General features: G+C 41.6%; 1 protein-coding gene across 1 annotated transcript in view; it reads right to left on the bottom strand.

The window, feature by feature from the left end:
- Window positions 1–15,572, bottom strand: part of LOC132885528 (obscurin-like) — a 607,458-nt gene that overhangs the window by 21,151 nt on the left and 570,735 nt on the right. Inside the window, exons 27-30 of the mRNA XM_060920272.1 lie at window positions 10,199–10,468; window positions 9,758–10,030; window positions 8,270–8,536; window positions 7,106–7,375 (exon numbers count right to left, since the gene is read on the bottom strand). Of these exons, the coding sequence (XP_060776255.1) occupies window positions 7,106–7,375; window positions 8,270–8,536; window positions 9,758–10,030; window positions 10,199–10,468 (1,080 nt within the window). The remainder of the gene's footprint in view (window positions 1–7,105; window positions 7,376–8,269; window positions 8,537–9,757; window positions 10,031–10,198; window positions 10,469–15,572) is intronic.

The following is a 15,572-nucleotide window of genomic DNA, read 5'->3' as shown; positions in this document are numbered from 1 at the left end:
ATTTCATCTGTTAAAATATGCAAATTATACATGGTTATGATTTGCTATAACATTTTTCTTGAATTATTTATGATATTGTCATTTCACCCCTCCACCCTTTTTACTAATGGTACAGTCTGATTCTGGGCGCGGGACGCGTGAAATGTGTAGCTCCGTGTGTGCGCAGCGCCGCTATTAGCGCAGCTTAGAGCAGCTGGCAGTTTTTCTATGTGCGCAACAGAGGTGAACATTCTAGAAGTTGCTAAGCAGGAGCAGGTGTGATGAATTATGAAGTCTGGATATCACACTGTGTGTGAAAAAAAAATCACCTTTTTTCATAGGTATCTTTATTGCATAATTAAGTCTAGATGTTTTGCCATTGTTCATGTGTGGATTTGTTGATATTGTTAAGTATTTAACTTAATATTTTGCACATTAGCTGTGGTCATAGATATCATTGCTATTGTTCATGTGTGGATTTATTGATACTGTTGCGAAGTATTTAACTTGAATATTTGAACATTTGCTGTGTTTTCTAATAAATGTGTGATGCCTAAAAGAAACCAAAAACACTTAGTGGATTTCTTGCAGTGCACTCTGTAATTGTATCAAAAAACTAGTGTAGTTATTCATCAAGGCATACATTTGATTACGTGCAATAAGTCAATAAATGGAGGAGACAAAGGAATGCATTTTGTAATCCTGATTATTGATGTTTGCTGGAGGGCTCTGGAGTATCCATAATGTGCATACAGAATGTTATAAATCCATACTGATACAGTGATGCATGCAATTTCTCTCAACACAAACATTTGGATTGAATGAACTCCATAGGCTACTGAGTGGCCTAATAGTTGCTCATAAAAGAAAAAATTTTTTTTTATTTATATATATATATATATATATATATATATATATATATATATATATATATATATATATATAATGGAATGTTCATTTTAAGGCAACAGTCTATTCAGTATAATTCTGACAGTTCTGCATTTAAAATGTTCAGATACCAAATAATTGTATCACCTAAACTTGCTAGGTAGCTGATCACATGCCTAGTAAAGTAGAAGTGCCAGCCAAAAACAGACTTCAAATTCACTTGCTTGAGCTTGAAAATTTTACGGGGGGGCCCTAAATTGTAATCTTTCATAGGGCCCTGCACTTACTATTTTGATGAATTGACAGGAATCGCAAACTTTCCTGGTTACTGCCCCCTGGCCCTGTGGCATGGGTGTTTATTTAGCCACATTATTCCAGACAACAGAACAGGTTGCCATGCAACAATAAAATAAACATTAACTGGTGCGAATGTTCTTTGTCTAGCAGCTAGCAGCAGTAATGCCGCAGCAATTATGCCGAAAAGAAAATGTAACTTTTCCAAAGATTTACAGGGCACCTACCCCTTCCTCCGAGAGGTGCAGAACAATGCGCACGAAGCCTACTGCACACACTAAGTGTTCCTTCTCCGTAGCCCACGGTGGTAACCGTTAGACTCTTCTTGTAAATATACGTAGGCTAATGCATTTTGTTTGGGGTGGGTGGATTGACAGTCACCTTAGCTTTGTTCCTGTGCTTTGTTCCTGTACTGAGTTGGGTAGCCTATGTTGCAAATGCTGTGCGCTCCTGTGGGGGCTTTCCTCGGGCTGTCACCCCTCTCCTCCTTTATTGCTGTTTTGTTTGAGTGTATATTCTCAAATCACTTGTCTCTTTTTTTTTTGTTTCTGTTTAACATACCATTCTGACAGTTTGGCCATATTGCTGTGTTGAACAGCTTGTTGCACCTTTCATTAAAGTGTTCACTTTTGTACACATCTTCTTGCTTTATTCATTCAGTTGTGGGGAATGGTTAGTAAGGTTGATTCTGACCTAGGCTATGTTGAGGTCACATATCTACTTTTTAAGTTCATGCTATAGTGCATACAATTTTAGAGATATAGCCTACATGTGCATATGCATTCTTCTTGGTGTTCTCACAAACAGGTGAAATAAATCAGTTTAAATTTGGCCTATGGACATAGCCTGGCCTATTCTCAGCCATTACAAAATCTGTTGTCTGACCATAATTTAACTGATCTGTATACCACTATGCTACTAGATAACAAAATGCCTGTTTGTTTTATTTCATATGAGATGTTGATAAATGTGAGCTTCAACAAAATACAACCCCAATTCCAAAAAAGTTGTGGCAAAGTACAAATTGTAAATAAAAACAGAATGCAATAATTTACAAATCTCAAAAACTGATATTGTATTCACAATAGAACGTAGACAACATATCAAATGTCAAAAGTGAGACATTTTGAAATTTCATGCCAGATATTGGCTCATTTGAAATTTCATGACAGCAACACATCTCAAAGTTGGGACAGGGGCAATAAGAGGCTGGAAAAGTTAAAGGTGCAAAAAAGGAACAGCTGGAGGACCAAATTGCAACTCATTAGGTCAATTGGCAATAGGTCATTAACATGACTGGGTATAAAAAGAGCATCTTGGAGTGGCAGAGAACATCATCTGTGAACACAATTCACTGTGCCATCTGCCGTTGCCAGCTAAAACTCTATAGTTCAAAGAAGAAGCCGTATCTAAACATGATCCAGAAGTGCAGACGTCTTCTCTGGGCCAAGGCTCATTTAAAATGGACTGTGGCAAAGTTGAAAACTGCTCTGGGGTCAGACGAATTAAAATTTGAAGTTCTTTATGGAAATCAAGGACGCCGTGTCATTCGGACTAAAGAGGAGAAGGACGACCCAAGTTGTTATCAGCGCTCAGTTCAGAAGCCTGCATCTCTGATGGTATGGGGTTGCATTAGTGCGTGTGGCATGGGCAGCTTACACATCTGGAAAGACACCACCAATGCTGAAAGGTATATCCAGGTTCTAAAGCAACATATGCTCCCATCCAGACGACGTCTCTTTCAAGGAAGACCTTGCATTTTCCAACATGACAATGCCAAACCACATACTGCATCAATTACAGCATCATGGCTGCGTAGAAGAGGGGTCCGGGTACTGAACTGGCCAGCCTGCAGTCCAGATCTTTCATCCATAGAAAACATTTGGCGCATCATAAAACGGAAGATATGACATAAAAGACCTAAGACAGTTGAGCAACTAGAATCCTACATTAGACAAGAATGGGTTAACATTCCTATCCCTAAACTTGAGCAACTTGTCTCCTCAGTCCCCAGACGTTTACAGACTGTTGTAAAGAGAAAAGGGGATGTCTCACAGTGGTAAACATGGCCTTGTCCCAACTTTGAGATGTGTTGTTGTCATGAAATTTAAAATCACCTAATTTTTCTCTTTAAATGATACATTTTCTCAGTTTAAACATTTGATATGTCATCTATGTTCTATTCTGAATAAAATATGGAATTCTGAAACTTCCACATCATTGCATTCCGTTTTTATTTACAATTTGTACTTTGTCCCAACTTTTTTGGAATCGGGGTTGTAAGAGTACCTCTCTGAGTGTCACGTTTACGTAAAAAAAAAAAAAAAAGGTGTGTGTGCACGAGCATGGTCGCGCGCAAAAGTGTCCTGGTTTCAGACTAGGGAAATCTGGTGGACTCCAGGCTCAATTTTGATTAATCAAAAATCTGTGTAGTAGTACAGTCTGAAGATGCTCTTGCACATTTGGTGTCAATTGAACAAAAATTATGGGAGGATATAGGTTTAATAAGTCTTAAAATTTTTGAAGTGAGTGATGGATTGATAAGTTTAGACGTGTTCAATATTTTCTTATCTTCAGACATAATATTGTATATGTTTCTTTACCTGCTTGATAGTTTTGACCGGGACTCCAATCTCCCTCAGAAGAGTCATTAGTCCTTAAATTAAATTCATTATAGACATGAACTTAAAATCATTGTTTTATTTTATGGCCTCGGTGCCCTGGCTTTTGGCCTTTGTGCCCTCGGCATCAGCAGAGCGTTCGTTTTCCACACTTCGTCGACTGAAATCATACCTCCGATCCACAAATGACACAAAAGAGACTGAATGACTTGATGAACTGCCATATTCACCGTGACATTCTGGAACAAACTGACATGACAGCCATCGCAAAGGAGTTCGTGCAGGCCAATGACAGACGCAGGCAGGCCTTTGGGAAGTTTTAAAGTGCTGATGACACGTTTTTGACATCTTTGGCAATGTTTTATAACATAAGTAATTCCCGATGATCCATATATTAATTCACGAAGGCGCCTATTTTACAAGTTATGATAAAAAAACGTGGCTATTTGAGCAAATTTGACAGGGCTGCAGCACCCAGGAGACGAAAGAGGAGGAGGAGGAGGAGCTATATGACATCAGCAAAAGAACCTTCCTCCTAACTTGCCAGTTTGTTGTTGATGCGACAGGTGTTCAGTTTGTCATTATTAGTATTATTATACATTTATATATATATATATATATATATATATATATATATATATATATATATATATATAATTAGTTATTATGCCTTCGCGTTGTGTTGCTGGCTTTTGCTCCAAAACCCACAAGGATGGGGTAAGTTTATTCAAGTTTCCCAGAGATCCCGAGCTGCATGCGAAGTGGGTGAAGCAAGTCAGGCGCACTCGTGACAAGTGGGAGCCCTCACCAACATCCGTCCTGTGCTCTGAACACTTCGATTTGGATTGTTTTGACACCCTTTCCAGCTTAAAAGAATCTCTTGGGTGTTCAATTCAGCACAAACGTGTGTTGCTGCCATCAGCAGTGCCTACACAGTGTTGCCAGATTGGGAGGAATCCCGCCCAGTTGAGCGGTTTCAAGTGCATTTTGGTGGGTTTTGAGCATATTTTGGGCTGGAAAATGTCAGCAGTATCTGTTGCCAGATACTGCTGAAGTTTTCCAGCCCAAAATATGTTCAAAACCCACCAAAATGCACTTGAAACCGCCCAACTGGGCGGGATTCCTCCCAATCTGACAACACTGCCAGTATTCCGGAGGGGGTCTACTAGTAGCTATGCCGGATCCAAAGACATTCCTCCTGTCAGAACATGTGTTGTGAAATGACATAAGATAAAGGTACATAGAGCTATAGATTCTACATGATGATCATAAATGTAATCATAAAGTCGGCGTGATATCAGTCATGTATTTGCTTGTGAAAGCTTGCGGCTTTCATGTAACTGCCGCCTAGCAATGAGAGGCAAAGGGTGAAGAGGGTAGGCTATCATAGATTCTATTCGGAAGAGATCAACACAATTCTAGACTCCCAGAAGAGGAAGAGTTAGCACTAGAGAGTTCACCGGCATTTTCATGCGCTATTTCCATTGAGTAGAACCAGAGTAGAACAGCCAGTGAACCGCAGCGTGTTCTCCCGCTGACGTCACAACATGGCCGCGAGCCACGGACCCAGTTTTCTTGCGCTGTGCAATTAAAAGTTGGATATTTGCGTAACAACAGCTCCTTTTCACGTAATTATAACAGAAATCTAACATGTTTGCCATGTTGTATAGTTTATTTAAGAAATTGCATAGAGTCATGTTCGTGTCATCAGCCCTTTAAGGGTAAGTCATTGGTTACTTCTATTAGCACCGCCGAGTGCACTGCTTCCTCTGTTTTCAGTGTTTCTATACTGCATTGGTACTGATACAAGCAAGTTGTTTAAGTTGAGTTAGCCTACTACCGAGGTGCTTTGGTTGTGCACTGTTGGCTGTTTTAGCATTTTATTCTGCGCAGTTATGTACTGGCATGTTGTGGGCTAAAGTCATGACCGATGGATTAATCTATGTATAGCCTTCTGTGCTGTTGGCTGTTTTTATCCTCATACTGGGGTGGGACGTCTGAGCGCAGGTCTTGCCACCGCACCTTCAAACATTTTCTAGGGGAAACACTGAACAGGTAGCGTTAATTAGGCTCCACTCCCGCAGTAGTAGTAGCAATCCTAGGTAGCAACAGGTAGGCTCCACTCCCGCAATAGCCTACGCCTTTGATTAAAAAATAAACATTCCAGTAGGCCTAACTTGCACCGAATGGACCGCGACAGGAAGATTGTTTCGGTATGATTTACAAAGACATTCATTTGATGGAAAAAGACAATGAGTTAAACGTAAGACAAACACAGTGCTGCCATCTTGGATACACCTTTGATACATACAAGATGTTTGGGTCCACTGGACCCGGGGCTAATAAAAGTGTGTACCTTCACTCTGTCCTCCTCCTGTCTGGGCCTGCCGTTAGTGTGTGTGAGTTTTGTGTTTCTGCCCCTGCCGTTCAAGCACCGACACCTGTCTGCTCTCACATTCCTGAACATTTAACCCTCTGACTTGCGGGAACCAAGACAGAGGTTCCTGTAAATTGGGGGCAGGACACAATAAATCCAGCTTTTCCAGTGTGGTTCCTTATCACAACTGATCAAGATGGCCAAAAGATTCTCTGCTCAGATGGCCTTGCAAATGATTTTGGAAGAGAGAGAAGCTTTTGATGATTGTGTAGAGGAAGAAGTTTCAGAACGTGAGGATCACATTTCTGAAAATTCAGAGTCTGACAGTGACTTTGAAGAAGAGGATGAGACGGAGCATCAGCCAGTCCCAAAACGAAGACGAGCATGGGGATGATGTGTTGTACAGACTGACATGGTTACTGTACGTGTTCAGCTTGTGTTGTGTAAACTGAACTGAATGGGTTAAATTTCGAATGAAATTCAAAGAAATAAAAATTTATGAAAAACCTTGCTTCATTTGTAAATTTGACAATAAATGTATTTTTTCCACTCGTATCTTGACTATAATTGATTCTTTTTTAAAATTACATTTTACTTAAAAACAAAAAAACGAGTAGCACTTTTTTTTTTTTAAATAAATGTAATCTAACAAAGGCAAAGGGCAAATATTCACCATATATGCTGTTTATATTGCTTGTAATTGGGGTGAAGTAAACATCTGTTAAATATTTAATGTAAAATTGTTTGTGTTGAATTTAAAACACCAAAATGCAGCGGCTCCACCAGACCCACAAACACTGGCTGAGGAACAAAAATATGAAAACCATACAAGGGTTAAGATGAAACGCTGTAGTGGTCGGTGATAGAGTCCTCGGTCACATGTGAAAAATGCATGTAAACAGTATAAAATGTTAATAAAATTGACAATATGTGAGATAAAACACACCTGATACAGTCAGTGTAACAGCATCACTGGTCTCTGAGCTCTGAGAGTCACTTCTCCTCCCACTGCAGGTGTATTTACCGCTGACATCATTTCTCCCTGAATAAAGACTAAACTCCTGTGTTGTTGGGTATGAGCGTGTGTAATCATTCCTCTTCCAGCTGTATGTCCACTCAGTGTCTCTTCCTCTCTGTATCTCACATCTGAAAGTCACTGTCTCTCCTCTGAACACCTCCTTATCAGGCTTTATAATCACCACAGGTTTAGGTCTCTCTGTGGAAAAATAAATATTTTTATGTATGAATTAATTCCCAACACCATTATTTAAATGAAGAGTAACATTTTAAACTGAATACAGTAAATCTGCTCACATGTAAATGATTAAACTCTGTCAGAGGTGGACTGAGTCATTTTAACAATCTCTACTAATGAATTAAATGTAGATCACAATTTGAAATTAATCAGATTAATGGACTGAAAATGTAGATCTTTTTCACTATTGATTGATGTCTGAATGACAGTGTGTTTGCTCTCCTGTTTTCCTGATTATTCATCATTAGGAACACTGAGTGTCAGCAAGGGAACAAGAAACTAAAGGGAAAAGATTCACAATAATGCTAGAAATAACTGACAGGATCATTTGTTTACCCTGTTAACAGGTATATTTAATATAAAAGAAAAAGAACAGCTCTGTAATACACACCCTTACTCATCACCACACACCTGTTATCACGTCATAACCCCTCATACACACTCACTCTCATCTCTCTCATTCTTTCAGATTCTACAGCCTCTTACACTCAGGGGTTCAGTATAAAAGTTCGACCCTCGTCCTCTTCACTCATTCACACTCAGGCAGGTCTCGACTCGAGCATGTTGATGTTTCTGAAGCAGTAACTTTATGAAGCCCCTTTTACAGCCTCTGAGCTGCTTGTTGAAAGAGTTTTACAGGTTTTGTTGGTGACATTTTCTCCCAAATCTAAACTAGTGTTGTGTCACCAGTTCACCTCACACCAGCGCTGCTCAGCCGTGATCACACTGTCTCTCTTTAATAACTTTCATAACATCAGTTAGTTAAAAGAGTTCTCTGTGTGTAGTTGTCTAAATATTGCTATATTGTGACACTGAACAAACAATGAATAACTGAACAGAAAGCCTCTTACTCACCAATAACATTTACACAGAGTGCATCACTGTAGTGTGTGTAGTAGACTGGGTTTCCTCTTCCAGCTCGGCACCTGTACTGACCTCCATCAGAGACTCGAACTGGTCTGATGGTGTAGTAGCGTGAATCAGTCTCAGAGCTCTGTGTTGATGTGCTCCAGTAAAACTTCCATCCAGCAGACTGCGGCTTCAGTGTACAGTACAGAGTCACTGAGTTTCCTGTCAGTGCAGCTCCTTTAAGGTCTGATCTGAGTTCAGGTTTAGGTTTTTCTGTTAGAAATGAAACACAAGCTCAGGGTGTGAAGTCTTTACCGCACTAATCACTTCTACAGTGAAACACAGTATTACTGTCTCTGTGATGACACGCCCTGTAGATAAACAACTTCACCTTATGATGACTTTTCTATTGTTTTGGAATTTTAAACTCGACAGATGTTGAGGATGAAAATAGTGATATTAAATGTAAATGTTCACTGTGATCAGAGTGAAGGTCAAACAATAACTGCTGTGTGATTATGCAGATCTTCAGTCTCTCTCTCTTCTCTATACCATTTTATTTATATGGATGTGTGTATAGAATAAAAATTATTTTGGGAATGTTAAACACAAAATGCAACACTACACATACAGTCTTTACTGGACGACATATTGGAAATGTTACGTCTTGGATTTTTTTTTCAACACTTTTTTTGTGTTTTGCCTTAATGTCAGTGAAAGTGAGTAGTGTTACTGCCTGACATCGGCACACACACACACACACACACACAAAACAAGCAAGCAAACAAACACGTGTGAGTGGTGATTTATACATTAAGCTGTAATTCCCTACATTCCACAGGATGGGATCAGTTCTCATAATCTCTAAAATGTTCCATCTGGCTCTAGGTCTGGGTCAAAACCCCCATAAATACGCACCTCTAATCTCTCAAAACACATCTTCATGTCCCTACTGACAATGTCAGGGACAAAGAATACCATTGAGAATATTTTCTGAAAATCCCTCATTTTGTATTTTAGCAATAATTGAAGACAATATAAATGAAAAAAGCGGGCAAACACAAAACACATGAAGAGAAATAAAACAAACCATGCAGTTAATGACGAAAGAAACACCACTGTATCATCAGAGGACAGATCGATCTGTCTGCACTTAGCCATAAGAAATAAACAAATGCCTCAGATGATGGAAGACTTAGTGCTTGCTTTTGAGTGAGCACACACTAATTAAAACAAATTAAAACAAATGGCTATCCACACTAATTAACTCCACTAATTAACATTAATAATAAAAACATAATTACTTATTAAAATATAATAATTCAATCACATTAGTAGCTTCCTAGCTCCCATATTGTGTCCAATTAATGTTTCACCATTAAGATGAAATGCTGTAGTGGTCCATGATGGAGTCCTCTATCACATGTGAAAAATGCATGTAAACACTTTAAAATGTTATTGAAATAGACAATATGAGAGATAAAACACACTCACCTGATACAGTCAGTGTAACAGCATCACTGGTCTGTGTGTATGTTGGGTCTGATGACTGTGTTCCTTTACATGTATAAAGACCTTGATGAGAGGTTTCAACATTACGGATTGTGTATGTTTTCTTTCCTGCAGCATCTCCGAGTTCTTTATTATCCCTATACCAGTGATACCACCAGGATCGTCCAGTCCGTACTGGTATGTCACATGTGAGAGTGACGACGGATTCTTCAGTGAACACATGCTCAGCTGGCTGTATGTTCACCTTTGGTCTCGCTATACAAAGAAAAAAAAATATTTTATATATATATATATATATATATATATATATATATATATATTAAAAAAAAAACAACTTAAGTGATTCCAGTATCGCAAGATCAACAATTCTTCACAGTCCTTAATTTCTTAACCTGTAGTGAAAAAGTAGAAAAGATGACGTACCGCTCACTGTAATCCTGACTGGCTCACTGAACCCTGAGTCATAGTTTCCCCTCTGTGCTTTACAGGAGTAATTTATTTGTCCTTCATTAGAGAGCGTCTCATTGAGTGTGTTGGTGTCTCGGGCTCCAGGGGGCAGGGGATTTGATTTCTGAGGATCTGTGTACCAGAGAAACCTCCATCCAGTCGACTGCAGATTACAGCTCAGAGTAACTGTGTCTCCAGTGTAGATGGAGCTCTGAGGATTCACACTCACAGTCAGTTTGGGTTTTTCTGTTGGTATGAAATTATCAGGGTATCAGAGCTGCTTTTATCTTTACAACATAAGAATTAGTTTTGTCCTCTCTCTGCTTTCTGATTCAACATTTATTGAAAAAGCTACAGTAGAATGATTTTTTTTGACAAAGTATGTACACAGCTCTTTAGATAAAGACGCTTTTCTCTTTATATTTATGAAATTCATATTGAACTGAAGTGTAAAGTTCACTGTGTTCACGGTTAAATTTGCTTTTCCATGTGTTGTTTGAAATTGTTTTGTTAAATCTGCACTTTTGTGTTTGTATATAAAAAATAAATCATTTTCCGTTGTCAGTAACATGACTTTGTATCCAGTGAAGCCATGATAGAGATCTTTTCTAAAACAAACCTACAAGGACTTTTTCCTTAACAATTAATGATCAGATATCCATCCAATATCTGTAACTGCTTATCCTGTGCAGGGTCGCGGGCAAGCTGGAGCCTCTCCCAGCTGACTGTGGGCCAGAGGCGGGGTACACCCTGGACAAGTCACCAGATCATCCCAGTAATGATCAAATAATCTTTTTCAAACCCAGTAGAATGATAACAGTGTGATTAGCCTGATCATCTTGTTATAAACTCTTGTTTTATCTTCATTCATGATAATGATTTGTACCATTACGATCCTCATTTAAAGTGTTTACAAGAAACGAAATAAAAGTTTGAGATTTTTTTTAAAGGGAAATAGTTAAATATTAAACATGTTTTGGTTACACTGCTTGTAAAGGATATGAAGTAAACATTTGTAAAATATTTCAGCAGAACTTGATAATGATTTATTGTTTTACAATATAAATAATGGTGCAGCGGTGGTGTAGTGGTTAGCGCTGTCGCCTCACAGCAAGAAGGTCCGGGTTCGAGCCCCATGGCTGGCGAGGCCTTTCTGTGCGGAGTTTGCATGTTCTCCCCGTGTCCGCGTGGGTTTCCTCCGGGTGCTCCGGTTTCCCCCACAGTCCAAAGACATGCAGGTTAGGTTAACTGGTGACTCCAAATTGACCGTAGGTGTGAATGTGAGTATGAATGGTTGTCTATGTGTCAGCCCTGTGATGACCTGGCAACTTGTCCAGGGTGTACCCCGCCTTTCACCCGTAGTCAGCTGGGATACGCTCCAGCTTGCCTGCGACCCTGTAGAACAGGATAAAGCGGCTAGAGATGATGAGATGTTCAATTTGAATTTGATTCCAGCAACATATTTCAAAAAAGTTGGGACAGGTGCATGTTTATTACTGTGTTGCATCACCTCTACTTTTAACAACACTCTGTAAACGTTTGGGAACTGAAGAGACCAATTGCTGTAGTTTTGAAAGTGAAATATTGTCCAATGTTGTCATGCAGTTGTAATCAATGCAGAAAACAGTTTGGCATCGTCTTACTGAAATAAGCAAAGAGATCTGAAAATGATGTCATCTGTATGGCAGCATATTGCTCTGAAATGTGTTTTATATCTCATCTCATCTCATTATCTCTAGCCGCTTTATCCTGTTCTACAGGGTCACAGGCAAGCTGGAGCCTATCCCAGCTGACTACGGGCGAAAGGCGGGGTACACCCTGGACAAGTCGCCAGGTCATCACAGGGCTGACACATAGACACAGACAACCATTCACACTCACATTCACACCTACAGTCAATTTAGAGTCACCAGTTAACCTAACCTGCATGTCTTTGGACTGTGGGGGAAACCGGAGCACCCGGAGGAAACCCACGCGGACAACATGCAAACTCCGCACAGAAAGGCCCTCGCCAGCCATGGGGCTCGAACCCAGACCTTCTTGCTGTGAGGCGACAGCGCTAACCACTACACCACCGTGCCGCCCCGTGTTTTATATCATTCAGCATTAATGATGCCTTCCCAGATGTACAAGCTACCCATGTCATGTGAACTAATGCACCATCATACCATCACAGATGCTGGCTTTTGAACTGTGCACTGATAACAAGCTGGATGGTCCTCTGCTCTTTAGCCTGGAGGACATGGTGTCCAAGATTTCTAAAAAAGAATTTCTACTTTTGATTCATCAGACCTCAGGATAATTTTCCACTTCACCTCAGTCCATCGTAAAAGAGCTCGGGCCCAGAGAAGGTGGCGATGTTTCTGGATATTGTTTATATCTGGTTTTAATTTGCATTTGTGGATGCAGTAATGAACTGTTTTCACAGATGATAGTTTTCTGAAGTGTTCCTGAGCTCATACAGTGATTACCACTCCAAACAGCATGGTGGTGTAGTGGTTAGCACTGTCGCCTCACAGCAAGAATGTTCTGGGTTCAAGCCCATTGACCAATGGGGGCCTTTCTGTGTGGAGTTTGCATGTTCTCCCCGTGTCTGTGTGGGTTTCCTCCGGATGCTCTGTTTTCCCCCACAGTTCATAGACACGCAGTTAGTTTAACATGGGGAGACCTTGGGCTGAATAATAATAATAATAATAATAGTACTTTCTTTTTATATACTGTAGCACCTTTCAAAACACCCAAGGTCACTTAACAAGGTATCTGTGTAGGTGTGTGTGTAGGTGCGTATGTAGGTGTATGTGCTTGTGGAAACTAGCAGCCAAAGGCCTCCAAGAAAAGATGTGTTTTGAGATGTTGCTTAAACACTGCCAGTGAAGGGGCATGCTGAATGGTGTTGGGTAGTTTGTTCCACAGAAATGGAGCAGCTACATGAAATGCTCTGTCACTGGTGGCCTTCAGTCTGGAACGAGGAATGACCAGCTGGCCCTTGGATGAGGACCGCAGGGATCTTGAGGGAGTATAGGGGTGGAGGAGCTCAGAGAGGTAATGGGGGGCCAGGCCATGAAGGGACTTGAAAGTGAGGAGGAGGACTTTGTAGATGATGCGAGATTTGATGGGGAGCCAGTGAAGCTGTTTGAGAATGGGGGTGATGTGCTGCCAGGGCCTAGTACCTGTAAGGATCCTGGCAGCAGAGTTCTGGACATATTGTAGTCTGTCTATGGCCTTGTTGGGTAGACCAAGCAGAATAGCATTGCAATAGTCTAGACGGGAGGAGATAAAGGCATGAGTGAGAGTCTCTGTAACTGTGTTTGAAAGTAAGAGCCTGAGTCTGGAGATGTTTCGGAGATGGAAGAAAGCAGATTTAGTGACTTTTTTGATATGAGACTGGAATGATAGTGATGAATCCAAGATGACACCCAGGTTACGGACTTCATGGGATGGGGTGATGGAGCAGCCATCAATGTCCAGGTGGAAATCTCCAACCTTCCTGAGCAGTGGTGCTGGTGCCACCACCATGAGCTCAGTTTTATTGCTGTTCAGCTTGAGAAGATTGTTGGTCATCCATGTTTTGATGTCTTGCAGACATAGAATGAGAGGTGTGGGGGGGAGCTGAGCAGAGGGTTTGGTGCTGATGTATAGTTGTATGTCGTCGGCGTAGCAATGGAAGCTGAGACCATGGGAGCGAATAATGCGTCCAAGAGGGAGCATGTATATGGTGAAGAGAAGAGGGCCAAGCACCGAACCTTACGGAACACCGTGGCTGATGGTTGCTGTGGTAGAACGGGAGTCTTTGAGTGTGATGAATTGTTGCCAGTTGGATAGGTATGAGTGAAACCAGAGAAGTGCTGTGCCTGATAGTCCAGTGAACTCAGAGAGCCGCTGCAAGAGGATGGAGTGAGAGACTGTGTCAAAAGCTGCTGAGAGGTCCAGGAGGATGAGGATGGTGATATAGCCATTATCTACAGCAGTGAGAAGGTCGTTGGTGATTTTGACAAGAGCAGTCTCTGTACTGTGGTGCACTCTGAAGCCAGACTGTAAAAGGTTCAAAGAGCTCATGGTGGGACATGTGCTGCTGGAGTTGGGCCACCACTGCTCTTTCCAAGATTTTACTAAGGAAAGGAAGGTTGGCGATAGGACGGTAGTTGTTTGGGTCGTCAGGGTCCAGACCAAGCTTTTTCAAAGTGGGGATGACAGCAGCGGTTTTGAAGCTGGTGGGCACAACACCAGACTCCAGAGATGTGTTGATGATAGTCATCATAGTATGGCAGAGGGTAGGAAGACATGATTTGACCAAGATGGTAGGCATGGGGTCCAGCAGACAGGATGATGGCTTGGCTTTAGTCACCAGGTCGAGGACCTGGGCATGGTCCAGTAAAGTGAAGCAGGAGAGGCGGTGCTGCGGTGGACAGGCAGCAGGGATGGAGATGTCCTGCCATAGCTGGAGAGTGCCAGGTGGCTCGTCATCATGTTGTTGAGTTGTGGTTGGAGGTGTGGAAAGTAGCTGCTGGTGGATGGTGTTGACTTTGGATATGAAAAAGTTTTGAAACCTGGAGCACAGGTCAGCAGCGTTGGATGGTTGGGGTGTATAAGGAGGGCGGAGAAGGCGGTTAATTGTTGAAAAAAAGCATCCTGGGATGATGTTGCTGGTTATTTATGAGAGTAGAGAAGTAGCGAGTTTTGGCAGTGGTGAGGGCCTGCTTGTAGCTCCTGACATGGTCCCTGTAAGCCTCCAGGTGGACAATGAGACCAGATGTTTTATGCCGTCGCTCGAGCCGACGCCCAGTTTGCTTCATGAGGCGAAGCTCAGATGTAAACCAGGGAGCAGGTCGGGAGAAAGAGGCAGATCGGGTGATGGTTGGGGCCACAGCATCCAGGCTGGTGGAGAGCGCGGTGTTATAATGTTCCACCAGGGTATCCACTGGGAGGGCAGAGTCAGAGTCAGGGGCTGCAAGATGGGTCACTAGAGTTTGGGATAGCAGAGGCAGAGACACATTCTTGATATTGCGAAAAGTGATTGTCCGCATACAGCGTTGTCTGCAGAGGGGTACAGGGATCGAGAACAGAATGGCATAATGGTCTGATATGGCCAAGTCAGTGCATTCCAGATGTAATGGAGGTGAGCCGGTGCTGCATACCAGATCGAGGGTGTGTCCTTTGCTGTGGGTGGGGCCATGCACATGCTGAGTGATGTTGAAACAGTCCAGGAGTGACAGAAAGTCGGCTGCAAAAGAGCAGCTGCTATTGTCCACATGAATGTTGAAGTCACCCAGTAGGATGGTTGATGGGGACAGGGGGCAGACAGCAGCAAGCAGCTCAGTGAGCTTAGGGAGGAAGCTGGCGAAGGCTTTAG

Source organism: Neoarius graeffei, chromosome 1 (assembly GCF_027579695.1).
Source record: "Neoarius graeffei isolate fNeoGra1 chromosome 1, fNeoGra1.pri, whole genome shotgun sequence".
Lineage (NCBI taxonomy): Eukaryota > Metazoa > Chordata > Actinopteri > Siluriformes > Ariidae > Neoarius > Neoarius graeffei.
This window is presented reverse-complemented; position numbering and strand designations above follow the sequence as displayed.